The following is a 13,987-nucleotide window of genomic DNA, read 5'->3' as shown; positions in this document are numbered from 1 at the left end:
AGTGTCTAGAATTTTATGCAATGGAGTTTTTATTTTTTTCTTTGGTGACCACACCTAATCATGCTCTGAGATATTCTCTGCTGGGTGCATGGGGATTGCTCCAGGTAGTGCTCAGAGAACCATTTGATACCAGAGATCAAACCCAAGTCTCTATACAGAGCAAGAGTGTAGCCCTTTGAGAGATATTTTTACCTGTCTTTCAAGGATGTACTGACATTTCTTATTGAAACAAATTAAAATTTATAATTATTTTCTCTTTAATTGATTTTTAAAATATAATATTTATTTTACTGACATTCTAGATATCCGTTTGTTTACCTTAAATTTGAATTTTAAATGGCTTACATCCTTTTTGAGGGCGTACTCCTTAAACAGATACCTACGATTACAAGGAATATCTAATTCTTAAAAATTTCTCAAATTTGTATTATTTTTTATCTTGTTACAATGTTGTCAGTGGGCTTGAGACATTTAAAAAAAAAAAGTGAATTTTCCTATTGTATGTAGAATGCAAGGTAGATTGATTGGAAAGAACACTTATGTCCCAGGACCTCAATTTAGTGTACATCCTGCTATTGTATATTATATTCTATTTGTTTCCTGATCATTATCTGTATGCTATAGACTTCACACATTAAGCCAGGCATATAAAATTATAATTCATAAATTATATTATCTAAGAAAATAATTTAAAGATTAAAAGTGTTTTGATTTAAACACTAATTTTAAAATAATAAATAATTTCATTAGTTTTATATGGCTATAGCAAAAAGCTGAGGGGCAGTATTTGAGGGATTAAATAAAAGTTTAGGAGCTTGGAGATAATACAACACTTGGGGTGCCTTTCAATGATTGGGCTAATCTTCTGGCTTTCTAAAATGTGTGTGTGGGTTTTTTGTTTGTTTGTTTGTTTTTGGATCACACCCGGCAGCGTTCAGGGACTACTCCTGGCTCTATGCTCAGAAATTGCTCCTGGCAGGGCCGGAGAGATAGCACAGTGGTAGCGCATTTGCCTTGCAAGCGCTGACCCAGGACCAATGGTGGTTCGAATCCCGGCATCCCATATGCCCCCCCCCCCCACCGTGCCTGCCAGGAGTGATTTCTGAGCAGAGAGCCAGGAGTAACCCCTGAGCATCGCCGGGTGTGGCTCCCCCCAAAAAATCGCTCCTGGCAGGCTGAGGGGACCATATGGGATGCCGGGATTCGAACCACCGACCTTCTGCATGCAAGGCAAACACCTTACCTCCATGCTATCTCTCCGGCCCTGTGTGTTTGGTTTTTTAATAACATTTAATCTTAAAGTGGCCAGAGAGATAGTTCAGTGTGTAGAACTCTTACCTTCCATATGCCAGTCTGGATTTGTTCCTAGTCCCTCAATCAGTTTCCCAAGCATCACCATAAGTAATCCGTAAGCACTGTAAAACAAAACAAAGTTTTGTCTTAGAATTTTTTCATAACATATACAAATATGTCTCAACAAGCTGCATTATATTTCCTGAGTAGAAATGATCATAATTCATATATCCATTTTTTTCAGCATAATATCCTAGGTAGATCCAATAATAACTTTCATTATTGATATTATGATTGTTTGTATAACAAAATTTCTTTACTTTAGATTCTGCACCCAGACTTAGAAGTAGCGGATCATGCTTTTCCTCCTCCACGAACTGCTTTATCACACTCAAAAATGCTGGTAAGATTAGTATTTAAATTTATAGTATATTTTAAAAAGTATATTAAAATTTATAGTATATTAAAAAGATTAGTATTTAAATTTATAGTATATTAAAAAAAAGTATGGTAATAATATTCAGAGACAATAGAGACAAGGACCAGGAGAACCATTCCATGGTAGGAAGCATGCCACAAATAGCAGGGGAATACAATTAGGGCAGAGAGGGAACCACTATGACAAGGATAGTTGGAAATTATCACTCTGGATTAGAGCTGAGTGCTGAAAGAGGTAAAGTGATATGCATGATTTGGGCCAATAGGTAGAATGTTTGCCTTGCACATAGACAATCTGGGTTCAATCCCCAACATCCCATATGGTCCCCCGAGCCTGACAGGAGTAATTTCTGAACTCAGAGCCAGGAGTAACCCCTGAGCACTGTTGGGTGTGGCACAGAAGCAAAAACAAAAAAGTGAACATGATTTCTTTTCAGTAACAATATTACAAACAATGGGAGGGAGGATGAATGAATCTGGTGATTTCTGGCCCAAATGCAGGCAGGGTTAAGGGCAGGGGAGAAAATAGGGACATTGGTAGCAGAAATGTGCACTGGTGAAGGGTGTTGGACAATGTATGACTGATATTCAATCATGAACAATTTTGTAACTGAAGAAAGCCCCAATGGTATTATTACAACAACCTTGTAACCAAGTTGTTGAAATGTTCTTTTTATTTAATTCTTTGTATTACCCTAAAACAGTGCAATACTGACTTTGTGCCTTATAGTTCTTTCTGAGAAGAAAATGGATATACTTGAAGGTTTTGTTTGTCTTAATTTAACAAAAGGAACATTGTAATTTGTGGATTCGGGTCCAATTTTGCCATCTTTAACCAATGGTGTTAATACTGGTGTTAGAAAGGTGTTTGCGTTTTGTTTAGTTTCAAAAATGTTCAGCATCACTTATTATTAGGGAAATGAAAATCAAAACAACACTGGGATATCATCTCATACCAGTAAAACTGGCACACATCAAAAAAATAAACAAGCAGTATTGGTGTGGATAGGGGTGGGAACGGAAGGGACTCATTCATTGCAGGTAGAAGTGTTGACTGGTACAATCTTTGGAGAAAACAATATGGACACTTAATGAAAAATTAGAAATTGAGCTTCATATTTCAACAATTTCACTTTTAGAATCTACCCCAAGGGTCCAAAAATCTCATTCAGAAAAGAATCAATTTTCATATTCATTGCAGCACTGATCACAATAGTCAGACTCTGTAAACAACCCAGGTGCCCCAGAACAGATGACTAGATAAACTCTGATACATATATACTATATATATATACTACTCTCAACTGAAGAAATGATAAAAGCATGGATGGATTTGGAGAGTATCATACTGAATGGAGTTAGAATGATCTCTCATACAAGGGATATAAAGAAACATCATCATATGAGAATAATAAATGCCCAAAGGCAACAGAAACAGAACTGGCCTTCAATAGGAAGTTTACCAGAAGGGAAGTAGTAGGGGAATGGGGGGTGGGGGGGTTGGGGAGAGTGGAAGATGAGTGGTGGAGGGAAGAAGACAGCCAGGTGGAAGATGTAGAGCTGGAATGATTTATGCAACAAACCCTACCACTAACAGCATTGTAAATTATGGTGCCTAAAATAAAACTTAAACATTAAAAAAAAAACCAGTGTACACAGTCCAATATGGGATATACTAGGTGCCTCTACTTTAGTCTGTTACAATTGAATCTTGTGGAAATTGTAGGTAGCCTTTATAAACAGTTTAGTAAAAACGATCCATTAATAAAATTATCAGTCTAAATGTCATGTTCTTTGTAAATTTTTTCTAACATTCTATTCTTAAGTATATTTAGTTCCCTAGCACATTTTTTTTTTATATTTTCAGGATAAAGAAGTTCGTGCAGTTTTTCTTAGATTTTTTGCACAGCTTTTCCAAGGATATAGATCATGTCTACAACTTATAAGGATTCATGCAGAACCAGTAATACATTTTCACAAGGTAAAATATACCACGTTATTATTGTCCAAAATGTAGACTCTATAAAGAAAAATGCTTTGTTTTCACCTAGATAAATATATTTTATCAAATATTGTTATTTAAGGCCTGTGTTATATATGGTTTTGAATAAATTCTATGAAACCGACTCATTTAGAGTAGGTTGACTTTGGTTTTACTTTTAAAATTGTTAAATTTTTATTCCTCCTTTTGCCAGACAGGTTTTATAAATTCTTTACAATTTATGTAGTATTTTAATTTTGAGGACCTTTTAAAAAAGATTTATATTTTATAGCAACACATTTATGTACAAAAACTTTATATGGGGTCTGCTTGTTTCTGCATTTCTATTTTATCCATCCACTACCAAATGATGCATTATTTATTTAACTTTCTTTTCCTTTACAGACAGCTTTCTTGGGACAGCGTGGTTTAGTAGAAAATGATTTCCTCACTAAAGTTCTCAATGGAATGGCATTTGCTGGTTTTGTTTCAGAAAGAGGGCCTCCCTATAGAACCTGTGATCTCTTCGATGAGGTATAATTCTTATTATATGAATGCATGATTTACAGACTAAAATTAAGACTAGTAGTTAAGAGTGTAGAAATATATTTCAAACTTAACAAAAATTATAAATATATTTAAATTAAGTATAAAATAATGCAAATAGTATTTACTATGCTCTGTAGCAAGTATTATTTAGTAAATTATACTCATATTTTTTCTTTCTTTTCACTTATTTATTTGAGGGGGTTGGTATATCCAATACACACAGCACCACATATGGTTCCTTGAACACCACCATGAACACAGAGCCAGGGGGTAAGGTATGGTCCCAAAATTAGAAAGGAAAAAAACCTAAAAAGGAGATACACACATACACGAGGGGATACTGGACATTAGTAATTTTGCCTTCTCTCCTTGTTAGCCATTTCGTTGTTTTGGAAATAAAATGTGTGCTTTTGGAGAAAAATGTGTGCCCCAGAGAAAGGAATTCTTGTTTTTTTGTTCTTTTGTTATAGAGCTTTGAGATGCTGCTTTGTCCCACACTTCCATCAAATAGACTTATTGGAAGGAAAGAAAGGAGTGCCTTTGTTTGACTTTCTGAACTCTGAGCTAAATGTGCACAGTCACAATATCCTATGTCTTTTTACTCCAGTAAAACTTTTACTTCCTAGAAGGAAAAAGGAGAAATCTTGTTATCTTTTTAAAGATTTACCATTCCTTCCCACACCCAAATATTTTTCTACCAGTTTTCTTCTCTACATTACAAGTATAGTTATATCATTTCATATGGTTCTAGTAAATTAGTAGGGAAATGGTTTAGGGTTTATATAATTTGAGATGGCAATTAAACATCATCGTGTACTTTAGTCTTATTTTAAGAGATGAAGAATCTACTAAAGCTCATAAATGATTGCAAGTCAGTGTACCAGAGCTAGGACTAGAAGAACCTAACTGGACATTTGGTTCATGTTTTATGAGTTAGGGTGAAATACTTGGAGACTTTCTAGTCTTCTGAAAATCTCTCACTGAGGCCTCAAGTATGAGTTTTTCTGATTTTTCAAGAAATTGGGGCTAGAGAGATAGCACAGCCATAGGGCATTTGCCTTGCATGAAGCCAATCCAGGACAAATGGTGGTTCGAATCCCAGCATCCATATGGTCCCCCGAGCCTGCTATGAGTGATTTCTGAGTGAAGAGCCAGGAGTAACCCCTGAGCACTACTGAGTGTGACCCAAAAACAAAAAACAAACAAAAAAAGAAAAATTAAGCTGAATCATCACACAGAGAGAAGAACAGACAATCCAAAGACTCGGTTGACTGTGCAATTTTAGAATATAAATGAAATCAATAAAAATATTTTGTTTGAATAATGTATATTTTTAGTGCTTTTTGGCTTTTGTGTGAAATTATTGTTTTTCTTATTTCATCATATTTTGGAGTTGATGTTTTGCCATTTGATTGTTTTTCCAAGTTGGTAGCTTTTGAAGTAGAACGAATTAAAGCTGAAGAAAATAATCCTTTGAAGATGATAAAGCATGTCAGAGAACTTGCAGAACAACTATTCAAAAATGTAAGTAAGTATATTTAATTAGATAACTGTATATTTAAAAGTACTAAAACTATTTTGTTTGTAAAACTGAACAGCATCATATTTGGGGCTGGAGAGTTAGTACTGTGGTTATGGTACTTGTATTCTTGCATTGTAAACAGCCAATCTAGGTTTGACTCCCAGTATCCAATATGGTCCCATGAGTCCTGCCAGGAGTTAATTACTGAGTTCAGAGCCAGGAGTCATCCAGGTGTGGCCTTAAAATAAAAATAACAAACAGATTTTAAAAAAAAACTCATCTTTTTTTGTTACAATTTTTTTTCATTTGTTTAGAACTTTTGCTACCATAAAATACCAAGTATTGCCTTTAGTACTAACTGTATCAAAATATAACACAGGTTTCAAAGTTATTTTCCTGTCCATCACAATATTATGAAAACATCTACAATTTTCACTTAGAATTTTGTCTTCTTCAGAGCACATTGAACATGTCTGGGACATGAAGATAAGATTTATTAGAGAAATGACTAGTGTATCCTGCTTTAGCTTGGATACAGTGATGGTCAGTAGATGAGGAAAATTATTTGAGTTGAATTGTTTTTGAGTAGTTGTGTAGTAAAAGACTAAAGTAAATTGGCAGGACCTGAGGGATTATACAGCAGATTAGGCTCTTGCCTTGCATCTGCTGATCTAGTTCAGTCCTCTTTCACCACATATGATCCCCCAACTCAGCCAGGAGTTACCCCTGAGCTGTCAAGATTAAGCCCTAAACATAACCCTGTTGCCCAAAATCAAAAAAGAAGACAAAAGGGCAAATGGATGGATAAATTTGAGGGTGAAATACTCCTGTATAGAAGTTGACTAAATTTGTTATGTATAAAATATTAAAATACATTTCAATACTAGGACAAAAAGAAATCTAAGATGGTAGTGCAATCAAAATGAACTTGATTATCAGCACATGCTAGACATATCCCCAGGGTCCCCAAGCTATCTCTCCTACCTGTGAATCTATGTATTTTATTTTTTGAAGATAGATACTTATTATTAAAACTTACTTAGAAAAATGTAAGGGAATGAAGCCAGAGCGGTAATGCAGCGGCATTGTGTTTGCCTTACACACGGTTAACCCAGGACAGACCTCAGTTAGGTCCGACGTCCCATATGATCCCCTAGCCAGGAGCGATTTCTGAGTGCATAGCCAGGAGTAACCCTTGAGCATAACCGGTATAGCCTAAAAATAAAAAACAAAAAAAAAGAAAGATGTAAGGGAAGAACACAGGCTTGAAGAGCAAGCTGAGTATATATATTTTTACAGAAATATATATAGTTAAGAAGTATTTGGAGGTTAATTTTCTGGCATTGAGTAACTTAGCTATTTGAATAGGTGAAACTTTTTTGGACATTAGATTATTGGTGAGTGCTTTGACATCTTCACTTGGAATCTGAAAACTAATTGGATAAGAGCAAAGTACGGAAATGTTTCTGTTTCATATTTTATAGATTTTATTTTTGAAGATACAAGTTTATCTCTTGGACTGATATTCTATATATAAATGTGTCCAATGTAAGAAATATCTTTATTCATTACTATGCTTAAACTTAAAAAAAAGAATTCTGTCAGAAGGAAAACTTGTGTTCCATGTTTGTTTGTGTCATTTGTGATGACTGAGTAGAACTGATCATATGAGAATTTCTATTAACCAGTTGTAGTAATAAATATTTAGTATTTAGCAAAACATGCCAGATGTGGGATTAAATACTTGACATACATTATTTCTAATCCTTATAACAATAGTTTATATGATAGATGTTATTACTACCATTTTTATGGGAATAATTGGCTCAGAATCAACAGTGATTGAATCCAGATTTTAAATTCAGAAATTTTCATTTATCCCATTCCTAAGTCTAATTATTTCATTCCATTATGCTGGCTCATCTCCAGTTGGAAAAATAATGGTATTTCTAATGACTTTATTCTTTGTTGTTCATAAAGCATTTTAATATACTTTCTCATTTAATTTTAGAAGTAACTGTAATAGAACAGGTATTGGATATAAAAAATTGAAGTTTTTTTCCTTGCCCACTAACAGTGATTTATTGATAGAAAACGTAGAACATCAAATTGTAATCAGTTTGAGACACTGATCCCTTAGTATTTGAATGTTTGTTTATAGATTTTTACAAGATTATTCCAGAACTGAAAATTCTTCCAGTGAATAAATGACTAGTGCTAGGTCTGTAATTTAGATTTCTTTAATACATGATTGAATGCACAATCTGTAAAGGAGTAATGTCCCAAGCAGTTTGCTGTAGAAACAAAATAAATTCCTGTTTTGTTTGTTTGGATTTGGTTTGGGGCTACACACCTTGTGCTCGGGGCTTATTCTTGACTCTGCACTCTTGTCAGTGCTTGGAGAACAATATGAGATGCCAGGGATCAAACCTGAGTCAGGTGTCTGCTAGGCAAGCACCTTACTCACAGTACTATATTGTCTCTCTGGCCCTATAACTTTCTTTTTTGTTATACTAGAACTGAAATTTTATGACACATAGCTTACACTGAGCAAATACAAAACCGAAACTACAATAATAGAATACTAGTAATTAGATAATTTTAAATCTTAATATAAAACACAACTTCTCTGTGTTAAATACTTGGGAAGTGGACATCATGGGATTATATTACTAGGCAAAAGATGGAAACTGTCTCCAAATCTACTCTTTTCTTTTATTGGTTCTCCCACCTGCCCCGGATCTAAATTGTTTTTCATTTTATTTTATCCATTCTATTTATTCAGTATGTATCTATGAGGCAACTACTAAAATGCCAGGCTTTTTCTAGAGACATTATTCCCCTTATATTCCTTGTTTTTGTTTTTTGGGCCACAACCGTTTGATGCTCAGGGGTTACTCCTGGCTAAGCACTCAGAAATTGCCCCTGGCTTGGGGGGACCATATGGGATGCCGGGGGATCAAACCGCGGTCCTTTCTTGGCTAGCACTTGCAAGGCAGACACCTTGCCTCTATCGCAACCTCGCCGGCCCCAACCCCTTATATTCTTTCTTTTTTTTTTTTTTTTCGTGTGTGTGTGTGGTTTTTGGGTCACACCCGGCAGTGCTCAGGGGTTATTTCTGGCTCCAGGCTCAGAAATTGCTCCTGGCAGGCACGGGGGACCATATGGGACACCGGGATTTGAACTGATGACCTCCTGCATGAAAGGCAAACACCTTACCTCCATGCTATCTCTCCGGCCCCAACCCCTTATATTCTTGAAAAAAGTATACACATACATGTTTGTGAGTTTGAGAAGATTTAATTGAATGATCTTAAGACAAATTCTTCTTGGTTTTGAGATTGCAGTCCATTAGAGTCTCAATATTCCTGAATATTCCTACGATATCAAAAAATCAAACAGGATGGTAAAGTTACTTAACTAGTTCACACAGGGAGTTGAGGGAGAGGAGAAAGGATGGTCTCAATGCAAGGAGAAAAATCCATATCGTTCTATTTTTAACTCCTCATTTAAAAAAAAATCAGTTTTCTAAAATTTTCTTTTGGTAAGCAAGAACCAACCAACCATGTAATTTGAGTATTTCCACATTATTGGCTTAAAATTGAGATCCTGTGATTCTATTCAGATGTTTGTAAAGGCATTATTGTACTGAATTCTCTATTTGCTTTCCTTTACTTCCCTTTGAAATGCTTCAAAAGCAAGCCCTTATTTCATGATTGTTCTCACCACTTAGTTATGTTACTTTTAGTGAATAGAAAAATGAACTTAGAGATGTAAATAGATATTAATTAGATAAATTATAATTGGGCTAGCTATTCTTTTAACTTTCTCAAGCTTCCTAAATAATAGGAAAATAACTGTGACTTTGTTGAGGAAGAGAATGCAAAGGTAAAGGAGAAATTTTTAAAAATAAGTCTATTAAAGACAAATTATATGTGTATTGGCAAATTTTATACAAATAAAGTTTTATTGACTTAGAGCTACATGGAGTTTTTGTCCCTATTTTTTCCATTGGGGGATGGGCTGGGGTTGTTAGTGATTAAATCCAGGATTAGAGCCTCAACACACACAAAGCGTGCACCATACCACTGAACCACATCCTATATAACACTTTTTCTCATGCCCAATCATTAATGTTGTGTCTTCCCTCTTTAGCTTTTAGAATATTTGATGTCTGTATGTCACTAAATTTTGCTACCTACTTGCTTTATCTCTAGGATTTTTGATACATTCTTATAAAACCAAACTTTACAGAAACTGAGAATGTTAAAATAGGCCAAGACAAAAATCTTATAAATCCTCTACTTCAAGGCATTAAGAAGTCAATTGGACATATGTCTCATTGCTTTACATAATGTACTTTTTTCTAATTTATTGCGCATCTGCCATAATTCAAATATTTGCTGGACTGAGTAATTTAGCAGGGTCTTTTTTTAGAAAAACATTTATCCTCCTGTTTTTTTAATTAAAGGAAAAATGAAAGATCTTAGAATTTTTCATAAAATAATGGGATTTCTATTTGTGACATATGGATATTGAATTCTTAGCATTAAAATTAATAGGTTTTAAAATCTAGTAGGAGGGACAGAGGAATAGTAGAGAGATAGAGAAACTCATCTTGCACATAACTGACTAGTTCAATCCTCTGTGCCTCTGTCATCCTCTGAGCTTCCAGGAGTAACCCTAGCACAAGGCCAGGAATAAGCCCTGAAAACCACCACCCCAAAATAAAAGTCCAGTGGGACAAGAAAAACACAAATGCTAAAATAGCCATTGTTAATCCCTGATGATGTGTTATATTTCTGCAGAAAACTTTATTTCCCCAAGCTAATTCAATTTAAGTGTACAAATGAAATTTATTAATAAAATTTAATATAAGGATTATTCTTTTTGTTGTTTCAGGAAGAAAATGAAATATTATAATCATCTTCAGTCTTAAAAGTCATAACAAATAACTTGTTTCTAGTTATTATGAGGCCCCTAGCCAAAAATATAAAAATTAAATCTCCATTACTGTCTAGTCTGATTTACTTGCTCAGTTCAAGTCCAATTTATATATTGTGAAATTTTTCCTTTTTCTATGAATTTTAAAAGTGAGCAGAGTTGTACAATTAGCATCACGATGACAGTAAGGGCATATAGCATTTCTATGACCCCTTAGACTTCCATTTATTTCCTCATAGTTATGTAATTCACCACTTTAAAATTCTTGGCAACTTATTCCTTTTGCTTTTGTGAGGTATTTTCCATGTTGTTATTATGTAGTTTATAAGTTTAGTTCTTTCATGTATATCGCTGCCATTATCAGTTATTTATCACTTTTTATTTTGTTTGAGGGTCACATCTGGCAGTGTTCAGGGTATACTCCTGGCTTTGTACTCAGGGATCACTGCTGATGGTACTATGGGGACCATATGAGGTGCCAGCCTGGGTCACTTATGTGCAAGGCAAATTCCCTATCTGTTTTACTATCTTTCTGCCCATGTTTAACACTTTTTATTGTTGAGTAGTATTTAACTGATTGGATGCACCGAAGTTTTATTTATCAGAGGACAATTTTCTCCTGTTATGAATATAGCCATCCTAAGCATTTATATAGATTTTTGTGTAAATATAAGTTTTAACTTTTCTTGAGTAGATAAATATTTCAGGTAAAGGTGCTGGTATATATGGTAACAAAATATTGACACTGCAAGAAACTATACAGTTGTTTTTCTCACACACCTATACCATTTTTATGTTCCCACCCATAATATTGAAAGTTTTACATACATATCACCAATACTTGGTATTCTTTGGGGATTTTTAGTCATTCTAATATATGCATGATGTTGTTTGATTTTAATTTTCTTTTAAGAATTATGTTTTTTGGGCCCGGAGAGATAGCACAGCGGCGTTTGCCTTGCAAGCAGCCGATCCAGGACCAAAGGTGGTTGGTTCGAATCCCGGTGTCCCATATGGTCCCCCGTGCCTGCCAGGAGCTATTTCTGAGCAGACAGCCAGGAGTCACCCCTGAGCAACGCCGGGTGTGACCCAAAAACCAAAAAAAAAAAAAAAAAAAGAATTATGTTTTTTGGCTATAATCAAATTGTTATTTGTTAAAAGAAGTACTTGTCTTAGAATATGAAATATCTGGGCCGGAGAGATAGCATGGAGGTAAGGCATTTGCCTTTCATGCAGAAGGTCATCGGTTCGAATCCCGGCGTCCCATATGGTCCCCCGTGCTTGCCAGGAGCAATTTCTGAGCATGGAGCCAGGAGTAACCCCTGAGCACAGCCGGGTGAGACCCAAAAACCAAAAAAAAAAAAAAAAGAATATGAAATATCTATCTAATACAATTTATTAGAACAGCAATTTTCAACAAGGTTAACCCCTCTACCTCAGAAGTTTATCAAGGCATTTTTTACTGTCCTAACTGTATAGGGTATTCTGTTATCTAGTGAGTACAACCTAGGGATGCTGCTAAACATTTCACAATAGCACTCTTCCATATCCATTGGATATGGCAGCCGGCATGTTCGGTAGTAAAGTCAGACACCAAATTTAGTTGTAGTAAGAATGAGACAAACTCACTGTGTAAGGATACAGTATTGAGACTACTTCATTCTATCAATCTTTTATCCAACAGTCTAGCAATTATAAAAAGTCCAGCTACATTTGTTCATATTTATTCCAGTGATGGTTTTAATTTTTACTCTGTTTTAAAGAACTTTTTTAACTTCTGTTTCATATAACAGTATAACTAAAGTACATTAAGTGATTACTAAATATCTTCATAAATTATGTTGTGTAACTTAGTCGTGTGTAACACGGTAGATTACATTGATGGCTTGCCACTTACAGTGTTCCAAAAAAATTTTCCCCAGAATAACTATATCAAATTTCCAGTAATACTTAGTTGTTGTTTTTTTTTTGTTTTGTTTTGTTTTTGTTTTTTGTTTTTTTTTGTGTTTTTTGTTTTTTTTTTTGCTTTGCTTTATTTGCAGTGTAGTTTTAGACTTCTTTTGGGAGGTGGGGAGCTGAGGTATATTCTCATTTTGCTGGAAGGAGAAGAGTAATCTAGATGATAGCATTTAATGCTAGCTTTCTTGGGGCTGTTTATCTTGTTTTCCCTGAACAAAACAATTCCACTGGGACTGGAGTAATAGTGCAGTGACTAGGGCGTTTGCCTTGTACCCATTCAACCTGGGTTTGAATGCTCAGTATTCTATATGGTCTCCTAAGCAGAGGGCATCTCTGAGTGAAGCTTAGAGTTAGGAACTCTGAGTGAAGAGCCAGAAATAATCCCTAGCCTTTCATCAGCATGTGACCCAAAAACAAAATAAAAAGCAAAAATTGTTACATACTGTCCATGGTTCCATAGTGTTTAGTTTTCTAAATTATTTTTTTTTCACTTTACATTTGTATTTCTCCCATCAAAAATGGCAATTTGAGGGCTATAGAGATAGTTATTGAGCATAAGGCGCTTACCTTGCACATAGCCTACCCTGGGCTCAATCACAGATACCACATATGATCCCTTTAACACAGCCAGCTGTGGCCCAAAAACAGACACAGAAATGGAAACTTACTTTTTTTTCTTTTCAGAGATAATGACTTTCCTGATTACAACAAAGCATTCAAAATTAAGTTGTGATTTTTTAAAACATTAATATTCAAAGAACTTAGAAAAATTCATTTACAGTTACAAATAAGAACAGATATTTCTAGAAATATTCAGAGTTTACTAAGCCTTTAGCTTCTTCTTAACCTTATTTTTTGTCACATGTGTCAAATTGGGTGTCACAGCTGGTCTTATATATTCCTCACAGTGCCCGTTAGAGGGCAGCAGTGTACAGATTTAGCCAGAACATCAACTACTGGATCTTTGGGTATGAGCCTTATTTAACTTTAAATAAAATTAAATATATTTTAATATACTCATTTAAATATTGATTTCTATATAAAATTACCTACATGGGTAGGTTTCTTGCGTTGAATGTGACCTACGCAGGTTGGATCTATATTGTCCACTGAGCCTCACCAGCAGCAGTCCTTGAGCACAGAACCATGAGGAAGCCCTGAGCACTGCTGGGTGTGATCCAAAACAAAAAGAGTGTAGGAATTAAATATTATTTTCGCAATTGTGTATGCTTTGTATTTCCAATCTTTCAAATTCTGAAAAGAACGCTATACTGGAGGTATAGCTGAGAGGGAAAGCACAT

At 34.9% G+C, this 13,987-nt stretch overlaps 1 protein-coding gene across 2 annotated transcripts in view; it reads left to right on the top strand.

The window, feature by feature from the left end:
• SBF2 (SET binding factor 2) overlaps nt 1–13,987 on the top strand; it is a 394,504-nt gene that overhangs the window by 188,369 nt on the left and 192,148 nt on the right. For both annotated transcript variants that reach the window (XM_049780980.1, XM_049780981.1), the window contains exons 10-13: nt 1,619–1,696; nt 3,599–3,712; nt 4,118–4,246; nt 5,687–5,785. In XM_049780980.1, coding sequence (XP_049636937.1) covers nt 1,619–1,696; nt 3,599–3,712; nt 4,118–4,246; nt 5,687–5,785 — 420 coding nt within the window. The remainder of the gene's footprint in view (nt 1–1,618; nt 1,697–3,598; nt 3,713–4,117; nt 4,247–5,686; nt 5,786–13,987) is intronic.

This window comes from Suncus etruscus, chromosome 9 (assembly GCF_024139225.1).
Source record: "Suncus etruscus isolate mSunEtr1 chromosome 9, mSunEtr1.pri.cur, whole genome shotgun sequence".
Taxonomy (NCBI): domain Eukaryota; kingdom Metazoa; phylum Chordata; class Mammalia; order Eulipotyphla; family Soricidae; genus Suncus; species Suncus etruscus.
This window is presented reverse-complemented; position numbering and strand designations above follow the sequence as displayed.